The sequence below is a fragment of the Delphinus delphis genome, chromosome 7 (assembly GCF_949987515.2).
Source record: "Delphinus delphis chromosome 7, mDelDel1.2, whole genome shotgun sequence".
NCBI classification, from domain to species: domain Eukaryota; kingdom Metazoa; phylum Chordata; class Mammalia; order Artiodactyla; family Delphinidae; genus Delphinus; species Delphinus delphis.
Window position 1 is genome coordinate 27,623,741 of NC_082689.1, and position 16,098 is coordinate 27,639,838.

At 38.9% G+C, this 16,098-nt stretch overlaps 1 protein-coding gene across 1 annotated transcript; it reads right to left on the minus strand.

Annotated features, from left to right (window-relative positions):
* Nucleotides 1-252: 252 nt before the first annotated feature.
* LOC132428030 (gamma-crystallin F-like) lies at nucleotides 253-2,647 on the minus strand. Its single transcript, XM_060015562.1, has 3 exons — nucleotides 2,639-2,647; nucleotides 2,316-2,558; nucleotides 253-525 (listed from the first exon to the last, which is right to left on the minus strand). The coding sequence occupies exons 1-3, from the start codon at nucleotides 2,645-2,647 to the stop codon at nucleotides 253-255; spliced, it is 525 nt and encodes a 174-aa protein (XP_059871545.1).
* Nucleotides 2,648-16,098: the final 13,451 nt, after the last annotated feature.

A 16,098-nucleotide genomic window follows, 5' to 3' on the forward strand; every position in this document is an offset into this window, starting at 1 on the left:
AACTTGCCGACCACCTAAATCTAGTAAGTGGATGTGGACCCAGGCATTCTGGCTCCAGAGCCTGTCCTCTCAACTGCTACCCCACACCACCCTTTCCACTGACACTTGTAAGAAAATCCACATTATTCCGTTTTATTTTTGCTGAGCCCTTCCAAGGAGTCTGAAAGGAAGAGAGGACCACGTTACTGCATCAAACACACAGGAAATATTTTATTAGCTTTTAGATGGAAAAAAGGATAGAGTAAAAGTATTTCAGTAGAAATCCACGGCCCTCCTCAGGGAGCCCACTCTGGCATCCAGGGCCCCCCAGTCGTGGTAGTGCCTGTAGTCCCCCGGCCTCACTAGGTACTGCCGCCCGCGGTAGTTGGGCATCTCATAGAGGACCCACCAGCCCTCCAGCACGTGAAGGGAGCGGATCTCATTGAAGTGGAAGCGGTCGCGGAGCGAGGAGCAGTCTTCCGTGAGCTCCGCCATCTGGCCTCGGTAGTCCTCTCGCTCGTACATCCTCAGCCGGTGGGAGCTGGTCTGGATTCAGCAATCAGCAGATGCGAAGGGTCAGAAAACCTAGCCTTTAGCAACCAATCACTCACACCGCTGGGGGAATGGGCATTTTTAAAAATCTTTTCTATATCAAAGATGACAAATTAAAAAGACAACCAACACCAGGGCCACTGGGTATAGTTGGGTAGATTGCACACTGCAAAACTGAAGAGGGGGCCCTTCACACAGATCAAGACATTCATGGTGCTCCATAGTTTTCTAGGGCCACAACCTACATGAATCATATTTAGTACCTACTTAGTACCATTCTTAAGTGACAATTTTTATATATAATTTTTGCTCTCTCCTTTATAGACTTAAACGGTGGTCTGGAACTCCCCTTGGTGGATATAAAAATAATTAGATATTAAAATAAAAAGGCAAATCTATCCCTGGCAAAAGGCATTATTTTGGAACTCCATAGCATTAGAAGAGGCTGGGAAGAGAGGAAGTCGAATTGCTTTCCCCGAAGTGAAGCACAGGTGGTGGCAGTCCAGTCCAGGCAACTCCTTAATCCCTTCCTTTCTGCTTTGAGTCCTGCTATTCTAAAATCCCAAGAAGCAAGAGCCATCGTAACAATTAGGTTTCAGTTCTCACCTCTAATATATGGTCTGGCAAAACACTTTTAGGTAATTAATAAAAATAGAAGCTCAAGATCATGAAGGAGGCCTGTCTAGATCAATAGATTATAAAACCTTTAGAAAAATGTAAGGGCAGGCTGTCAGTCCTGGGCAAATCCTGTCTGTCTCTTCCTGAGCACTTGTTCTTTTATCTGCTTGTTCCCTCCCAGCAGGTACCCACTCAATTCCTTCTTCCTTCTTCCACCATTAAATCCTCGTTAGGAAAGGTTCTCATAAGCAGTTCATTCTGAGGTATAAAAAACTGCTAATAAGGTATCTTCCATGGTTTGCAAAAGACTCACGTGTGCGTTATCTAATTTGATCTTCACAACAGCCTGATACACGTGGAGCAGCCATTCTAAGTCTTTTCTTCTTTTAAGAGAAACTAATGACTAGAGCTTTCAGGCTGTAATCAAAGGGTCAGAGCTGGAAAGTAAAAGCCCAGATTTCCAGGCTCCTAATGCCAGTCTGGGTCCTATCAAGGCTTTCAACCCTCTGAAGGGATTTCAAATTTCCCGAGTGGTACATTTTCCACAGGACTCTGTCATAGGCAAATAAAAGCCTCCCTAACTGTGGAATTCCAGGCTGCTCAGGCTTTACTTGGGTAGCAGTGGGCTTTGCAGGTGCTACTAGAATCACATTGTTGGTTGTTTGTTTTGCCTAATCAAAAAGCAGAACTTGAGGGACCCTTGATATTCATAATGGTTAATATTTGGAGGAGGGGTTAGTTTGCCAGGTGTTGGGCAATCTCCTTTTGACCTCATCACAGCTCGATGAACCAACTGCCCTTATTAACCCCGCTTTACAGATGAGGAAGGAGAGAAGTAGCCCAGTAACTAGCCTAAGGGCACCTGGGTGTGAGGAGTTCACCTGTTGCTTATTCCTCAGCGGTGGCACAGACGCTCTAAACTAATGCTGTGCACCACTTTTGCCCAGTAGAGGTGAGCTTAATTTTAGCAAAGGAGAATACAATTTCAATTAAGAGCATTGCATCACTCAATTTTTCGGTGGAATGAAACCTTAAAGACATTAATAAAGGGAAAGAGAACCCGGTTAGAGCCAGCAAAAGAAGGCCACCGTCCTGCAGCCTGACCACTGTGTCTGGAGCACTGTTGTGACCCGAGGGCACGGCAGGCCGAGGGGAACCGGACTCACGTGGGGGATGAGGCGGCAGGAGCGGACGGAGTCGTTGAGGCCCATCCACTGCTGGTAGTCAGGGTAGTCGCCGCGCCGCAGGAAGTACTGGCAGCCCGAGTAGTCGGGCTGCTCGTAGAGCATCCAACAGCCGCTGTCCACCCGGATGGAGTTGCAGCGGCCGAAGCAGGGCTGCAGGTTGGCGTGGTCGCTGCTGCACTCGTAGTGGCGGCCCTGGAAGCCCCGGTCCTCGTAGAAGGTGATCTGCAGGGAAGGGAAGGACAGGGCTCAGAGGCCTGGGCTCCAGCCCGGCTGCGGGCCCCTCCCGCCGGCGCGGGGCTCACCTTCCCCATGGCTGCTTGATGCGGGGATGCGAGTTCAGTGCGGTGGGGCGGGCGCGCGGGTCTATATAGCAGGAGGGCTGCTGCGTTGGCAGGAACGACACAAAAGGGGCCCCCGCGTGAGGAGGATTTCCTCTCTCTCTTCTATATAATGACGGCGGGGGTGGGCGGGGGACTTATTGTATGTTTTCTCTTAGACTCTCCAGAGCTTTCGAACTGATGACCCGCGTAAAACTGTCACTTGGTGCCTCTGGGGCCTTTAAATGAAGCCTATTCAGGAGATTGGAAGCGAGCAAAAGTGCCTAACGGGGTGAATGCTGGTAATGAAATATTTTTTAACCTTTTTGAATTTCGAAATGATCTCTTTTTGAGGAACAACACCGGGTAGTGACCGGGTCAGAGGTCAGGATGGGCTCCAGCGGGAGGCGTTTAGATGAGAGAGCATTTCCTTGGTGTGAGGATGTGGGACGTGGGATGCACCTGCCTTCTCCGCAGGATGTCTGAAGGAGGATGGGATTCTCCTCTAAGAGAACCTCCTACCAGCCTCCCCGCTGATGAGCGGGTGCAGCAGACAACACACCGGAGGAAAGGTGATGGGGGTTGGACCCCGAGGAAGCCCTCTTTAAGCACCTGGCTCGGCTCTGCTCCCTGGAGACTGGACCAGGGCCGCCTCCAGACTCAGCTGCTGCCTCCGGCCCACCGCTGGAAGCCTGAAACTTTGGAGTTCATGAGGGGACTCATGGGTGGTTGTTAGTCACAGGTAAATTTCTAGTTAATATTTTTGCTCAGTGCTAAGCTTATTTGTTTGGATCTAGCTACTGACAAATGCAAGTTAACCTGCAGGTGTAACAAAGTTTTAAATGCCACCATTTTGCAAAGCTTCTGCCTTCTCTCCCTTCCCCAGCCCTGGGCAAACCCTGAGCACTCGTTAGTTAAGGCTCTGACTCCAGGGGCTGCAGGCTTCCTCCCTGCCCTCAAAGTCCCCCTTTCCTCCCCTCACCCCCAGCAGCTCCTGGTGCCCTACTCTCTTTAGAGCAGGCTTTCTCAACCTCAGTTCTACTGTAACATTTCAGGCTGAAAAACTCTCTCTTGTGGGGGGCTGTTCTGTACATTGTAGGATATTTAACAACATCCTGTCCACTACCCACTAGATGCCAGCAGCACCCGCTTCCTTCCTCCCCAAGTTATGACAACCAAAAGTGTGTTCAGATATTTCCAAAAGCCTCCACGGGGGACAAAATCAATCCCTGTTGAAAACCACTGATCTAAAAGTGCTGGCCATATACCTGGCATTCTCACCAGCAGTTACCCCACTGCGTTAATGGGATCATTTGCAGGCTGTGTTTGTGGAACTGCAGAAATTCCTCAGAGATGCTCTGGGGACACTCAAAGAGCAAGGAGGAGGGAAAAAGGGAGTGTGTCTTTCTTATCCCCTACTTTAACCAGAGCGTTTTCACTTGTACCTGCTTTATATAAAATCTTGTTTGAAAACAGAGTTTTATCACTAAATGATGATAATTAAAAAAATAAATTTGAAGACCATTGGTTTAAGGTATTGTGATTCTCATAATGCCCTTCAAAATACAAATATTTTACCTACTAACCACAGTACATAATGAAATTGTTTTCCCTTTACAGATCAGTGTAGATGAGTTTCCCAGGACAGCTTGCTAATTTCTTGTGAAAAGATCTTGAGAGAACAAAACACAGCCCTGATAAGTCCTGATGTGATAGAGTCTGGAAACATTGGATCATGGTACTAGGCCAAAGAGAAAAAGAATAAGATGAATATCACATGGAAAGTTCAGAGATTAGTCTGTGAACAGTGCACTGGGGAAGTGGGGCTGTGAAGAGCTGGCAAAGAGAATGCACTAAAACTGGGCTTTGACAAATTCACAAATTCACAATCTGGTCTAGAAGCTGCAGTTTGGGGCTCTAATCTTCATCTGAAGATTAACGTAGGGTTTTATTGGTTTTTTTGTTTTTTTAGATCGTTGAGGATTAGTGCAGTTATTCATGATCCTTTTTTAATTTCACCATTACCCTCAATCTTCTAACTTGCTGAGTTTAGTGCTGAGTAGATTTCTTCTTAAGTAAAACTTTTCAGGAGACTGAAAATGGATAGCATCAATTTGTATTAGTTAGGAAATCATGGGGAAAGATTTTAGTACTGTATGAACAGAAAAAGACAAGTAGTATAGAGACACTGGGCACAGAGTTTAGCTAGAATATAGTCTGTTCTTATCCTGTGTACTCCAAATGTGCTTACTAAGGCATTTAAGATTTTCATCGAAGCTCTTGCATAAAAATAGCAACAACAACAGTCTTTTAGAAAATAATGCAGGGTAAAGTGGGGAATTGAAGGACTGTCAAATAAAGCATGTAATACTAAGTATGTTGGCAAGAAAATGTGAAAAACTTGAATCACCAGAGTCTGTCTTCTAAAGGTTTTCCCAAAATGATGTGGCAAATTTTCTTCCAGTTGACTTATTATTTGAATCTTTTGATCAATGTTTATTTTCCCAAGATATGTGTATCAAATAATGAATTTCCTAGTAATTGTATTCTTTCTTGAAGTATTTTTAAGGCATCCTGAAAAAATATTATTACTTAAAGCCAACAAATTATATTTTTACTCTAAATCATATACTATACCATGAAGTTCTGCAATTGAGCTTGTTTCAATCAAAAGCAGCTGCAATTCCCTAACACTGGTCACAGAAAGGTACCAAGGTTCTCAAGGGAGCTAAGTATATATATACAAAGCATTATTAGCCTGAGATATTAATCAGTTGAAGCAAAGGAAACTTTCCATCACAATTGTCTTCTATCAAGGCCTTACAAACCAGCTGCATATTTAGTATGAGAATATTTGCTTTTTTAAAAAATATCTTTATTGGAGTATAATTGCTTTACAATGGTGTGTTAGTTTCTGCTTTATAACAAAGTGAATCAGCTATACTTATACATATATCCCCATATCTCCTCCCTCTTGTGTCTCCCCCCTACCCTCCCTATCCCACCCCTCTAGGTGGTCACAAAGCGCCTGATCTCCCTGTGCTATGTGGCTTCTTCCCAGTAGCTATCTGTTTTACATTTGGTAGTGTATATATGTCCATGCCATGCTCTCACTTCATCCCAGCTTACCCTTCAACCTCCCCGTGTCCTCAAATACATTCTCTACGTCTGTGTCATTATTATTATTTTTTTTTAGATTCTATATATATGTGTTAGCATACAGTATTTGTTTTTCTGTTTCTGACTTACTTCACTCTGTATGACAGACTCTAGGTCCATCTACCTCACTACAAATAACTCAATTCCATTTCTTTTTATGGCTGGGTTATATTCCATTGAATATATGTGCCACATCTTCTTTATCCATTCATCTGTCAATGGACACTTAGGTTGCTTCCATGTCCTGGCTATTGTAAATTGAGCTGCAGTGAACATTGTGGTACATGACTCTTTTTGAATTATGGTTTTCTCAGGGTATATGCCCAGTAGTGGGATTGCTGGGTCATATGGTAGTTCTATTTTTAGTTTTTTAAGGAACCTCCATACTGTTCTCCATAGTGGCTGTATCAATTTACATTCCCACGAGCAGTGCAGGAGGGTTCCCTTTTCTCCACACCCTCTCCAGCATTTAGAATATTTGCTTTGAATAAATTTATAGCATTCATGCTAAGAGCAGAAAATAATTTGAAGGCAATTCATGGTTGATCAATTTGTGAGAGCAGTTGTGAAATGCAGACTGTAAAAAAATGTATAAATTATCTGCTCTTTATGTCAGCATGCTAAGATAAATGCTAAAAATGAAATAAAGTTTCCAATTTCAAGGCAATAATAAGAAGGAAGAAGAAGTACATTGCATCATATGGATTTTAAGTTATTCAAATTCTACATACATCTGTGATAAAAAATATATTTACTACAGCAACTTCCTCCATGGTCCAGTGGTTAAGACTCCACCTTCCAAAGCAGGGGGCATGGGTTCAATCCCTGGTTGGGGAACTAAGACCCCATCTGCTGCATGGTGCTGGCCAAAAATATATATATATATTATATATATATAAAATATAATATAATATATATTATTATTAAGTTTAACAGATAAATTTACTCTTCCCTCATATTTTATATATATATATATATATATATATATATATATATATATATATATATATATATATATATATACTGGAAAAGAATTCTACCCCAAAATGGCAGAGGAGAAAATAAAGTTAAATTTAAAGTGTAAGATTAAGAGAGGAAAAAGAAATAAAAGGAATCCAAATCGGAAAAGAAGAAGTAAAGCTGTCACTGTTTGCAGATGACATGATACTATACATAGAGAATCCTAAAGATGCTACCAGAAAACTACTAGAGCTAATCAAGGAATTTGGTAAAGTAGCAGGATACAAAATTAACACACAGAAATCTCTTGCATTCTTATACACTAATGATGAAATATCTGAAAGTGAAATTAAGGAAACACTCCCATTTACCACTGCAACAAAAAGAATAAAATACTTAGGAATAAACCTACCTAGGGAAACAAAAGACCTGTATGCAGGCAACTATAAGACATTGATGAAAGAAATCAAAGATGCTACAAACAGATGGAGAGATATACCATGTTCTTGGATTGGAAGAATCAACATTGTGAAAATGGCTCTACTACCCAAAGCAATCTACAGGTTCAATGCAATCCCTATCAAACTACCACTAGCATTTTTCACAGAACTAGAACAAAAAATTTCACAATTTGTATGGAAACACAGAAGACCCCGAATAGCCAAAGCAATATTGAGAAAGAAAAGCGGAGTGGGAGGAATCAGTCACCCTGACTTCAGACTATACTACAAAGCTACAGTAATCAAGACAGTATGGTACTGGCACAAAAATAGAAAAATACATTAATGGAACAGGATAGAAAGCCCAGAGGTAAACCCAAGTACATATGGTCACCTTATTTTTGATAAAGGAGGCAAGAATATACAATGGAGAAAAGACAGCCTCTTCAATAAGTGTTGCTGGGAAAACTGGACAGCTACATATAAAAGAATGAAATTAGAACACTCCCTAACACCATACACAAAAATAAACTCAAAATGGATTAAAGACCTAAATGTTAGTCCAGACACTATCAAACTCTTAGAGGAAAATATAGGGAGAACACTCTATGACATAAATTACAGCAAGATCCTTTTTGACCCACCTCCTAGAGAAATGGAAATAAAAACAAAAATAAACAAATGGGACCTAGTGAAACTTAAAAGCTTTTGCACAGCAAAGGAGACTATAAACAAAATGAAAAGGCAACCCTCAGAATGGGAGAAGGTATTTGCAAATGAAGCAACTGACAAAGGATTAATCTCCAAAATTCACAAGCAGCTCATGCAGCTCAATATCAAAAAGCAAACAACCCAATTCAAAAATGGGCAGAAGATCTAAATAGACATTTCTCCAAAGAACATATACAGATTGTCAACAAACACATGAAAGAATGCTCAACATCATTCATCATTAGAGAAATGCAAATCAAAACTACAATGAGATATCTCACACCAGTCAGAATGGCCATCATCAAAAAATCTGTCAACAATAAATGCTGGAGAGGGTGTGGAGAAAAGGGAACCCTCTTGCACTGTTGGTGGGAATGTAAATTAATACAGCCACTATGGAGAACAGTATGGAGGTTCCTTAAAAAACTAAAAATAGAACTACCATACGACCCAGCAATCCCGTTACTGGGCATACACTCCGAGAAAGCCATAATTCGAAAAGAGTCATGTACCGCAATGTTCATTGCAGCTCTATTTACAATAGCCAGGACATGGAAGCATCCTAAGTGTCCATTGACAGATGAATGGATAAAGATGTAGCACATATATTCAATGGAATATTACTCAGCCATAAAAAGAAATGAAATTGAGTTATTTGTTGTGAGGTGGATGGACCTAGAGTCTGTCATACAGAGTGAAGTAAGTCAGAAAGGGAAAAACAAATACTGTATGGTAACACATATGTATGGGAAAAAAATGGTCATGAAGATCCTAGGGGCAGGATGGGAATAAAGACACAGACCTACTAAAGAATGGGCTTGATGACATGGGGAGGGGGAAAAGTAAGCTGGGACAAAGTGAGAGAGTGGCATGGACATATACACACTACCAAATGTAAAATAGATAGCTAGTGGGAAGCAGCTGCATAGCACAGGGAGATCAGCTCAGTGCTTTGTGACCACCTAGAGGGGTGGGATAGGGAGTGTTGGAGGGAGGGAGACACAGAGGGAAGAGATATGGGGTATGTATATACATAGCTGATTCACTTTGTTATAAAGCAGAAACTAACACACCATTGTAAAGCAACAATACTCCAATAACAATGTTAAAAAAAATAAAATGAAAAAATAAAAATCATTCATCTGACCTTAAAAAAACAAAATAAACAAAAGTGTAAGATTATTTTTTTCTATGTTAAATTGCTAAATTATTTTTTCCAAAAGGATTAAAGCAGAATATATTTTAAATATCCTATGTCAAATAATTTAATAAAACCAAGAAAAAAGATATTAAAAATAGGGAGCGAAATTGGTGAATATTTTTATTGGAAAATTTTAGCCGTTATCTTTCTTTACCAAATAGTCACAAACAGTTAAACCAGGAATTATAGCAGACTTCTGAAAAAGAAGTCATCTTAAAATATTAAGGCCTAAGCAAAATAAAAACATAAGCTAAGAAACACTGCAAAGAACATGATTCATATTTCACCTTTCATTTCTTTGTGCTGTTTTCACTCATGTCCTAAGAAGCATCATCCTTTTGAAAAAATATAAATAAGGAAGTCTAATCATATTATAGCCTAGAGAAAATTTTTTTCAATTGTTTATTCTCTTTTTCTCTAAGAGCTTTTTGTATGTCATTATTAAATAAATAGTTATGTAAATCAACCTCAACAAAACGAAATCTACATTTTTTCTGAGAAAAAATGAAAAACTACTAATATAATTGGCCTAGGTATCAAAAAATAGCAGAAATTTTTCATTTATAATAGGAAAAGTTTTTTAAATTGGCTGCCACAACAGAAAAGAATAATACTGAATTCTAACATTAAACAATATTGCTTACTAAAACACTGCAACAGAATATATAATAATATATTTTAAAACATTTGAGTTGTGATATATAATAATATGATATATGATGAAAATACATTTAGTATTACAATTAACTCTACATTAGTAAATAACTCACAAAATCTCTCTGGTTTACTTTTTCTACAAAATGAGGGTGTTCAGTTTAGAGATATCAGAAGCTTTAAAGGTTATCTTTATCACGTAAAATTCTATTCATCACTAAAAAAAGAGAAACAAGTGTCAGCTAGTACAAAAATAGCCAGACAAGTTTTATGATCCTTTTTTTTAAACTGAAAATTAGGATACGAAAAAAGAGTACATTGTACTTTCTGTTGTTCTGTCAGATTATTATTTAGTTTAACAGATAAATTAACTCTTCCCTCATATGCAAATTACCTTAACAGAGAACTACTGCATCGTAGAGAAATTTATTTCAGACTCCTATCATCTTAGTGCTGAGACAATCAAATTACCTTATCTTAGAGAACAAGAACATAAAGCAGCAGCTAAGATAACTGAATGATTCTTCTGGCAGTCCCACCCTAGTTAATATCTAATTTCTAAAATTCTTCTCAGTCTTCTTCCTATTAAATTGTTTCCATCAGAACAAAGTATACCTCATCTCTCCAAACTTGAATTAAATTGCCATGATTATAAAACCTGCCTCAAAAGAGGAGCTAAACTTTATCCTTTTACTATTATGATTTGGAAAGAAAAGTTTATTCTTATCAAACGTTTGTACTACTGTCCTAGGTGTTTGGAATAATTATTGCACAAAATAGGTGGAGATCACCACCCTCTTGAATTTTATTCTAGCCAGTGAAGATGGACGTTAAAAGTAGACAAAATAACTAAATTATAATTTTAATGTAATAAGTCATGTGAAAGCTAGAAAAAGAAGGTTTTCCCACACTGGATGGTGAGATCATGAACTAATATTGGCCTTATGGGAGCTCCTAGAATCATTTAACCTGCTTCTTTCTGGTATTTATTTCTCTACGTTTGATTCAGCATTATGAAATTGTCTTACTTTTTCCTTTTCAAATAACTATTTACTAGTGTAACAATCAACCCTCCTTCCTTACTAATCTTATCCAATGAAGAAGAATGTCATGTCATGTTGTGTTTGTTCAATATATGTCCATTCACAAAACGTATCTTTTGAATCTTCCTTTACCAAATTCTAAATTAATATTGTTTATTGACAGGACTTATCATGAAAATGAAAAAAAAGCAATAAGAGTTAATAGACAATAAGTATTCTAGACTTTCTTATATTATCCAATTCTTTATGAAAAGCCTATTTTGTTTAATTTGGCCAAATGTGTGTCACTCTACAAAGCATGTTAATGTGTTAAATAGTAAGACTAAACATATACACTGATAGCTAGTATGATTTTGGAGTAGTTCATGACTTTGGAATGCTAAGGAATCAATGAGCTTTTTATTTCTAACTCCTCTGTTGACTCTTTAAAAAGTTAATAACAAATTCATGAATTTAAAAAGTTACTTTTAAGAGCTACAGGAAATTCTTTAGTAGATCAAAAGCTTAATATGCTGGTTAATTAAAATGTTTATAAAACTGGAAGACAAATCCATGGAAAGCTTATTATTTCCTTTGTTAAGTGCACAAAATATCACAAAATAACAGTGGGAGCAATCAGTTTAAAAAGTTTATGATGATGAGATTGAGAAAAAACAGAACAGTCAACAGATGGCCCCAGATGAGCTCAGACACTTGCCAAAATCCTCCATGAGATATCTCCATTGGCTGGGCTATCAAACACTAAACGTTTTCTAGGGAAACAGATAATATGGCAATCCATTCTGCATTTCTAACTTACATAATTTTGGAAGAACTTTAACTGTGGTTGGTAATAGAATGATGTCCTATTGTAGAATTTGGGCATCTCCAAATAGATTTTATGCAATTGTCTCCTTCTGTGGGTTATCAAATCAATATATACTTGTCATCCTATGTTTATTTTCTGGGTGGATATCTAAACTCCATTGTTGATCTGTTAAGAGAGAGCAAGATTGAATAGTTGCTGGTTTATGTCGAAGTGTGGTTATGCCCATTACAAAGAAAGAGAGTTAATAACATTCATGGATATTTTAGAAAACATTGATAAATTTAATTTGACTCTTCCTTGAGCTGTTCCTTGGCAGTAGTTCAATTAACATATTAAAGAAATATTATCCTTTCAAAAATATAATTTTACACTTAAATCTTTTAAATGTCAACCTCCCACACAATGACAGTTACTTATTGTTCCATTGTCTTTTTGCCCAGTATTAATTAATTATTTTTAAAATGTATTTGTTCTGGATGAAAACGTTGTACAGATCATAACCTATAATTTTTCAGTTGAAAATATAAAAGTAGAATTCATGATTTTTGTTTTTATCCAAAGTTGCTTCTCCTTGTCAAGCTTAATTGAAAATCTAATAAGAATAAGGGAAAATAAAGTTAACTAAAAGACAGAGACAAAATACTATGAAGGTAAAACTTCAGATTACCTGCAGTTATGCACATCATTTCTGATTAGGGTAGGGAACTGCTGAAATCGATTAGAAAACATTATGCTCATTCTTGATTTAGTTGTTTTCCTTGAAAAACTGTCAAAAATATTATTCATGTAAGTTTGGAAAATATGTTTGCCACCTATGAAAAGCACATATTGAATAGCTGAAGAAGTTAATTCTGTTTTGCTTCTCTTGACTTGTGCAAACTAGGTCAGACCTCTCAGTTATCCTGACCCACCTAAAAAGGTGATCTTCCTGGGCATATGCATGGCCTCGTAGCACAGTGGCTGGGAGGAGAGAGGTCTTTGTGGGCAGCCCAGTACTTCAAGGTTGTGTGGATCCCCCAGGATAGGGTCAAATTCAGACCTGCTTTTGTAAATAAAGTTTTGTAAGGACGTTTTTGTAACTAAACTTTTACAGGTACTTTCATTCGTTTCCATATTCCCTTTGGCTGCTTTCATCCCACTATGGCATAGTTGCATAGTTGCAACAGAGATCAAGTGGCCACAAAGCCTAAAATATTGGGTTGGCCCTTTAGAGAAAAAGTTTGAAGACTCCTGATCTGGGGTGAGAAATTTCACTGTTTTGTTGGTTTGTTTGTTTGTTTTTGTTTTCCCTTGGGGCATGCCATAATGCTTCATTTTTCATTATATAAAGGACATGTTCTTAGAAAAACAGGATTCATGGTAATTTAGTGCAATTTAAAAAAAAGCATAGCTTTCCAGGTAGGTGGAACATCACCCCATGAGAGCACCATTCTTAATAACCTTAGTAGCTGTAATATTCTGAGTAATTTTTTTAGTCTCTCTGAACTTCAGTTACCTGATCTATAAAATGATACTAACAATAACTGCTTTGCAGGTCTTTTGTGAAGATGAAATGAGATAATCTGTGAACAGGCTAGAAGGAGGCTTGTGGGGAGTGAACACATGTTAATACCCCCTCACCTGTTCCAGATGCACCAAAGGCCCCCAGAATCCAAACCTGACAAATTCTCATTTTTTGATGGCACAGGCTTTTGTGTGTGTGTGTGTGTGTGTGTGTGTGTGTGTGTGTGTGAATTTCTAAATTTTTGCAATTTCTAAGGCAACATTGGTGACACAGAGATGAAGATCCTTTCCCACGGCATGACTGGCAGGCCCTAATGAGCTGGTGGGGGAAGGGGAGTACTAGCATTTCTGGAAATGTTTGGGGGGGGGGAAATGGGGGCAGGGTGGGGGAGGAAGGGGGAAAAAGTCATTTCTTCAGGGCCTAACCTGATTAATAAGGTGACGAGTTTGAGATCATATGGGGCTGGATTTCTCTGCTTTCTCTTTGCTTCCTGAGGATTCTGGGTTTCCTGGGTTTTTTTTTTTTTATTAAGGAATATATTTTGTATATACTATTGGCAAATGATCACCACACTGTCTAGTTAACATCTGTAACCATACATAGTTCAATTGTTTTTTTCTTGTGAGTGGTGTGAACCTGCAGAGCATGAACTCTCCCATGTCTCCTTGGTGCAGCCCACCCTGCACTCCACCAGCTTCACACTTATGGTTGTGATTGCAACCTGGCTGTGGGCATGAACCAGAAGACTTTGCTCTGAACAAGAACCCAAGTTAGCCTAGAAAAACCTAGTCAGCTGTCTCTGCATACAACTGCTGTGGGCTAGTCTGGGAGGATGGGATTAAAATGAGCAGAAAATGGAGGTGACATTCATATAAAATACTAGAAGAGATTAGATGATGATAATCAAAACATTTCTGCACATATAAATATCTGCAACAACACACACACAAAGAAAACTGAATATATTACCCAAATCTAAATTAAATATTGACAAAGAAATTGCAGATATAAAAAATTGAATAAAATATTTTTATTTATGTCCCATAATATTTTATTATGGGACATAAATGAACCAAATTTTCATTTTCTTTTTTTAATAGTTATGTTCAGTTTTTTTTTTGTTTGTTTTTGCGGTACGCAGCCTCTCACTGTTGTGGCCTCTCCCGTTGCGGAGCACAGGATCCAGACACGCAGGCTCAGCGGCCATGGCTAACGGGCCCAGCCACTCCACGGCATGTGTGATCTTCCCGGACCGGGGCACGAACCCGTGTCCCCTGTTGAGGCGGACTCTCAACCACTGTGCCACCAGGGAAGCCCTCAGTTTTTAAGAGTTGGGAAAGATATACATCTCAGGTAAGTTTCTCCAGGAAGGAAACTTTTAGCAGCTGTGTCCTGCTTCATTAATCCCCTCAATGAAGCCAACTTTTCTGTTTCACAGAACAGTTAAGGATGGGTCATTGCCCAGAAAGCTGACTTAGATACTAGTTCATCCAGGACTGAGCTGGAATTTCTGCTCAGGAACTAAAGAAGCTGTAGAAAGTCTTCTGTTCTGAGCTGGGCATTACCCTTCAGCAAAAATTGATCAGACCAAATTTACTAAAGAACCATCAGACTGGTAAAGCAATGGTTGAAGGGCTTAGAAACTTCTAGGATGCAGAAAAAGACAGCAATGCAGGGACATCAGAGTTGTGTTGAAATGTGTTAAGAAATGTCACTGTTAGGCATGTTCCGAAGTGTAGAACTGACAACATGAGTAGAAAACAAAGGAGTGATGTTAGCTCATAGTAGAACTTTTAACAAGGCTGCCCAGAGCTGGCGTGGCATACTCTATGAGGGAGTGAGTTATTTTTCAGTAAAGATAAATCAACGTGCTATATCTTAACAATCAGCATGAGAGGATAGATGGGATTTAAGTGTCTGATGAATGGTTAGACTACATGACCTTTAAGAACTCTTTCTACTCTGAGATGCTAGGATTCCAAAAATAGTTAATTAACCCAAGGAAACCTTTGAACTGCTCTGTAATGGTTCCTCAGGAAGGAGGGAATTAACCCCTAAAGATATGTAAATCCAGAAATCTTCACAGATACAAGCTTATAATGAACAATGGGAATCAAGTAAAGGAACTAAGGCAGTTCTATCGTGTACAGAATTTGGAATAATTCAATTCATAGAATAAGGTTCTCTGTGAGCAGGATACTCTGAGAATTATGAGGTGAAGGTTGGAAATTAGGGAGAAACAATTAAAAGGACCATGACTACACGTCTGCTCAGTGAAGAGCGTATTCCAGGTCACGATTCCAGGCCAGAAAGTGACTTTGGTGACTCTGAAGCTTCAGAAAGATTTTGTTCTCCACCAATTAACAGTCTCCATCCCATGCTCCCCATCTTTGCATGTAAAGGTAAAATACGATTTTGTTCATCAAAAGAACAAAAACGTACATATGTGCTAAAAATTGAGATTCTTTTTTAGATTTCTCTAATCGTAAAACTCTATAACTTCATCAAAGTTGAATTATTCTTGTGTGTGTGTGTGTCTGTGTGTGTGTGTGTCCCTTCTTAGTGACTTCCCTAAGCACTTATGATTCCTTGAGGTTTTGTGGGAGAAAGGAAAAATACTAATTATTTAAAAATAATAAAAAAAATATTCTGTGCATCAGTCTACTTTTCCTGACTTCTGTAAAAGCAAAGCTTATCTCACTGCAAGGGATGAAAACTCAGGTCTACAGTGGTCAAGCATGAAACATCAAGTGGGCAGCTGCCTGCACTACAAAGCACCTGCCTAGTGACGTTGCCTTTCAATCAGTGTGCAGGCCTGTAGGACCAAACAAAACACCTCAGAAGACTGGTTGACCTAAGAGTCATTGGTTTGCAAGAAAAAGGTTTCTAATGTTTAGTTCTTCTTAGAAATAAAACGAGGAGCTGCCTAGCAAGAAAAATTGGCTAAGGCTCACAAAGGTGGACG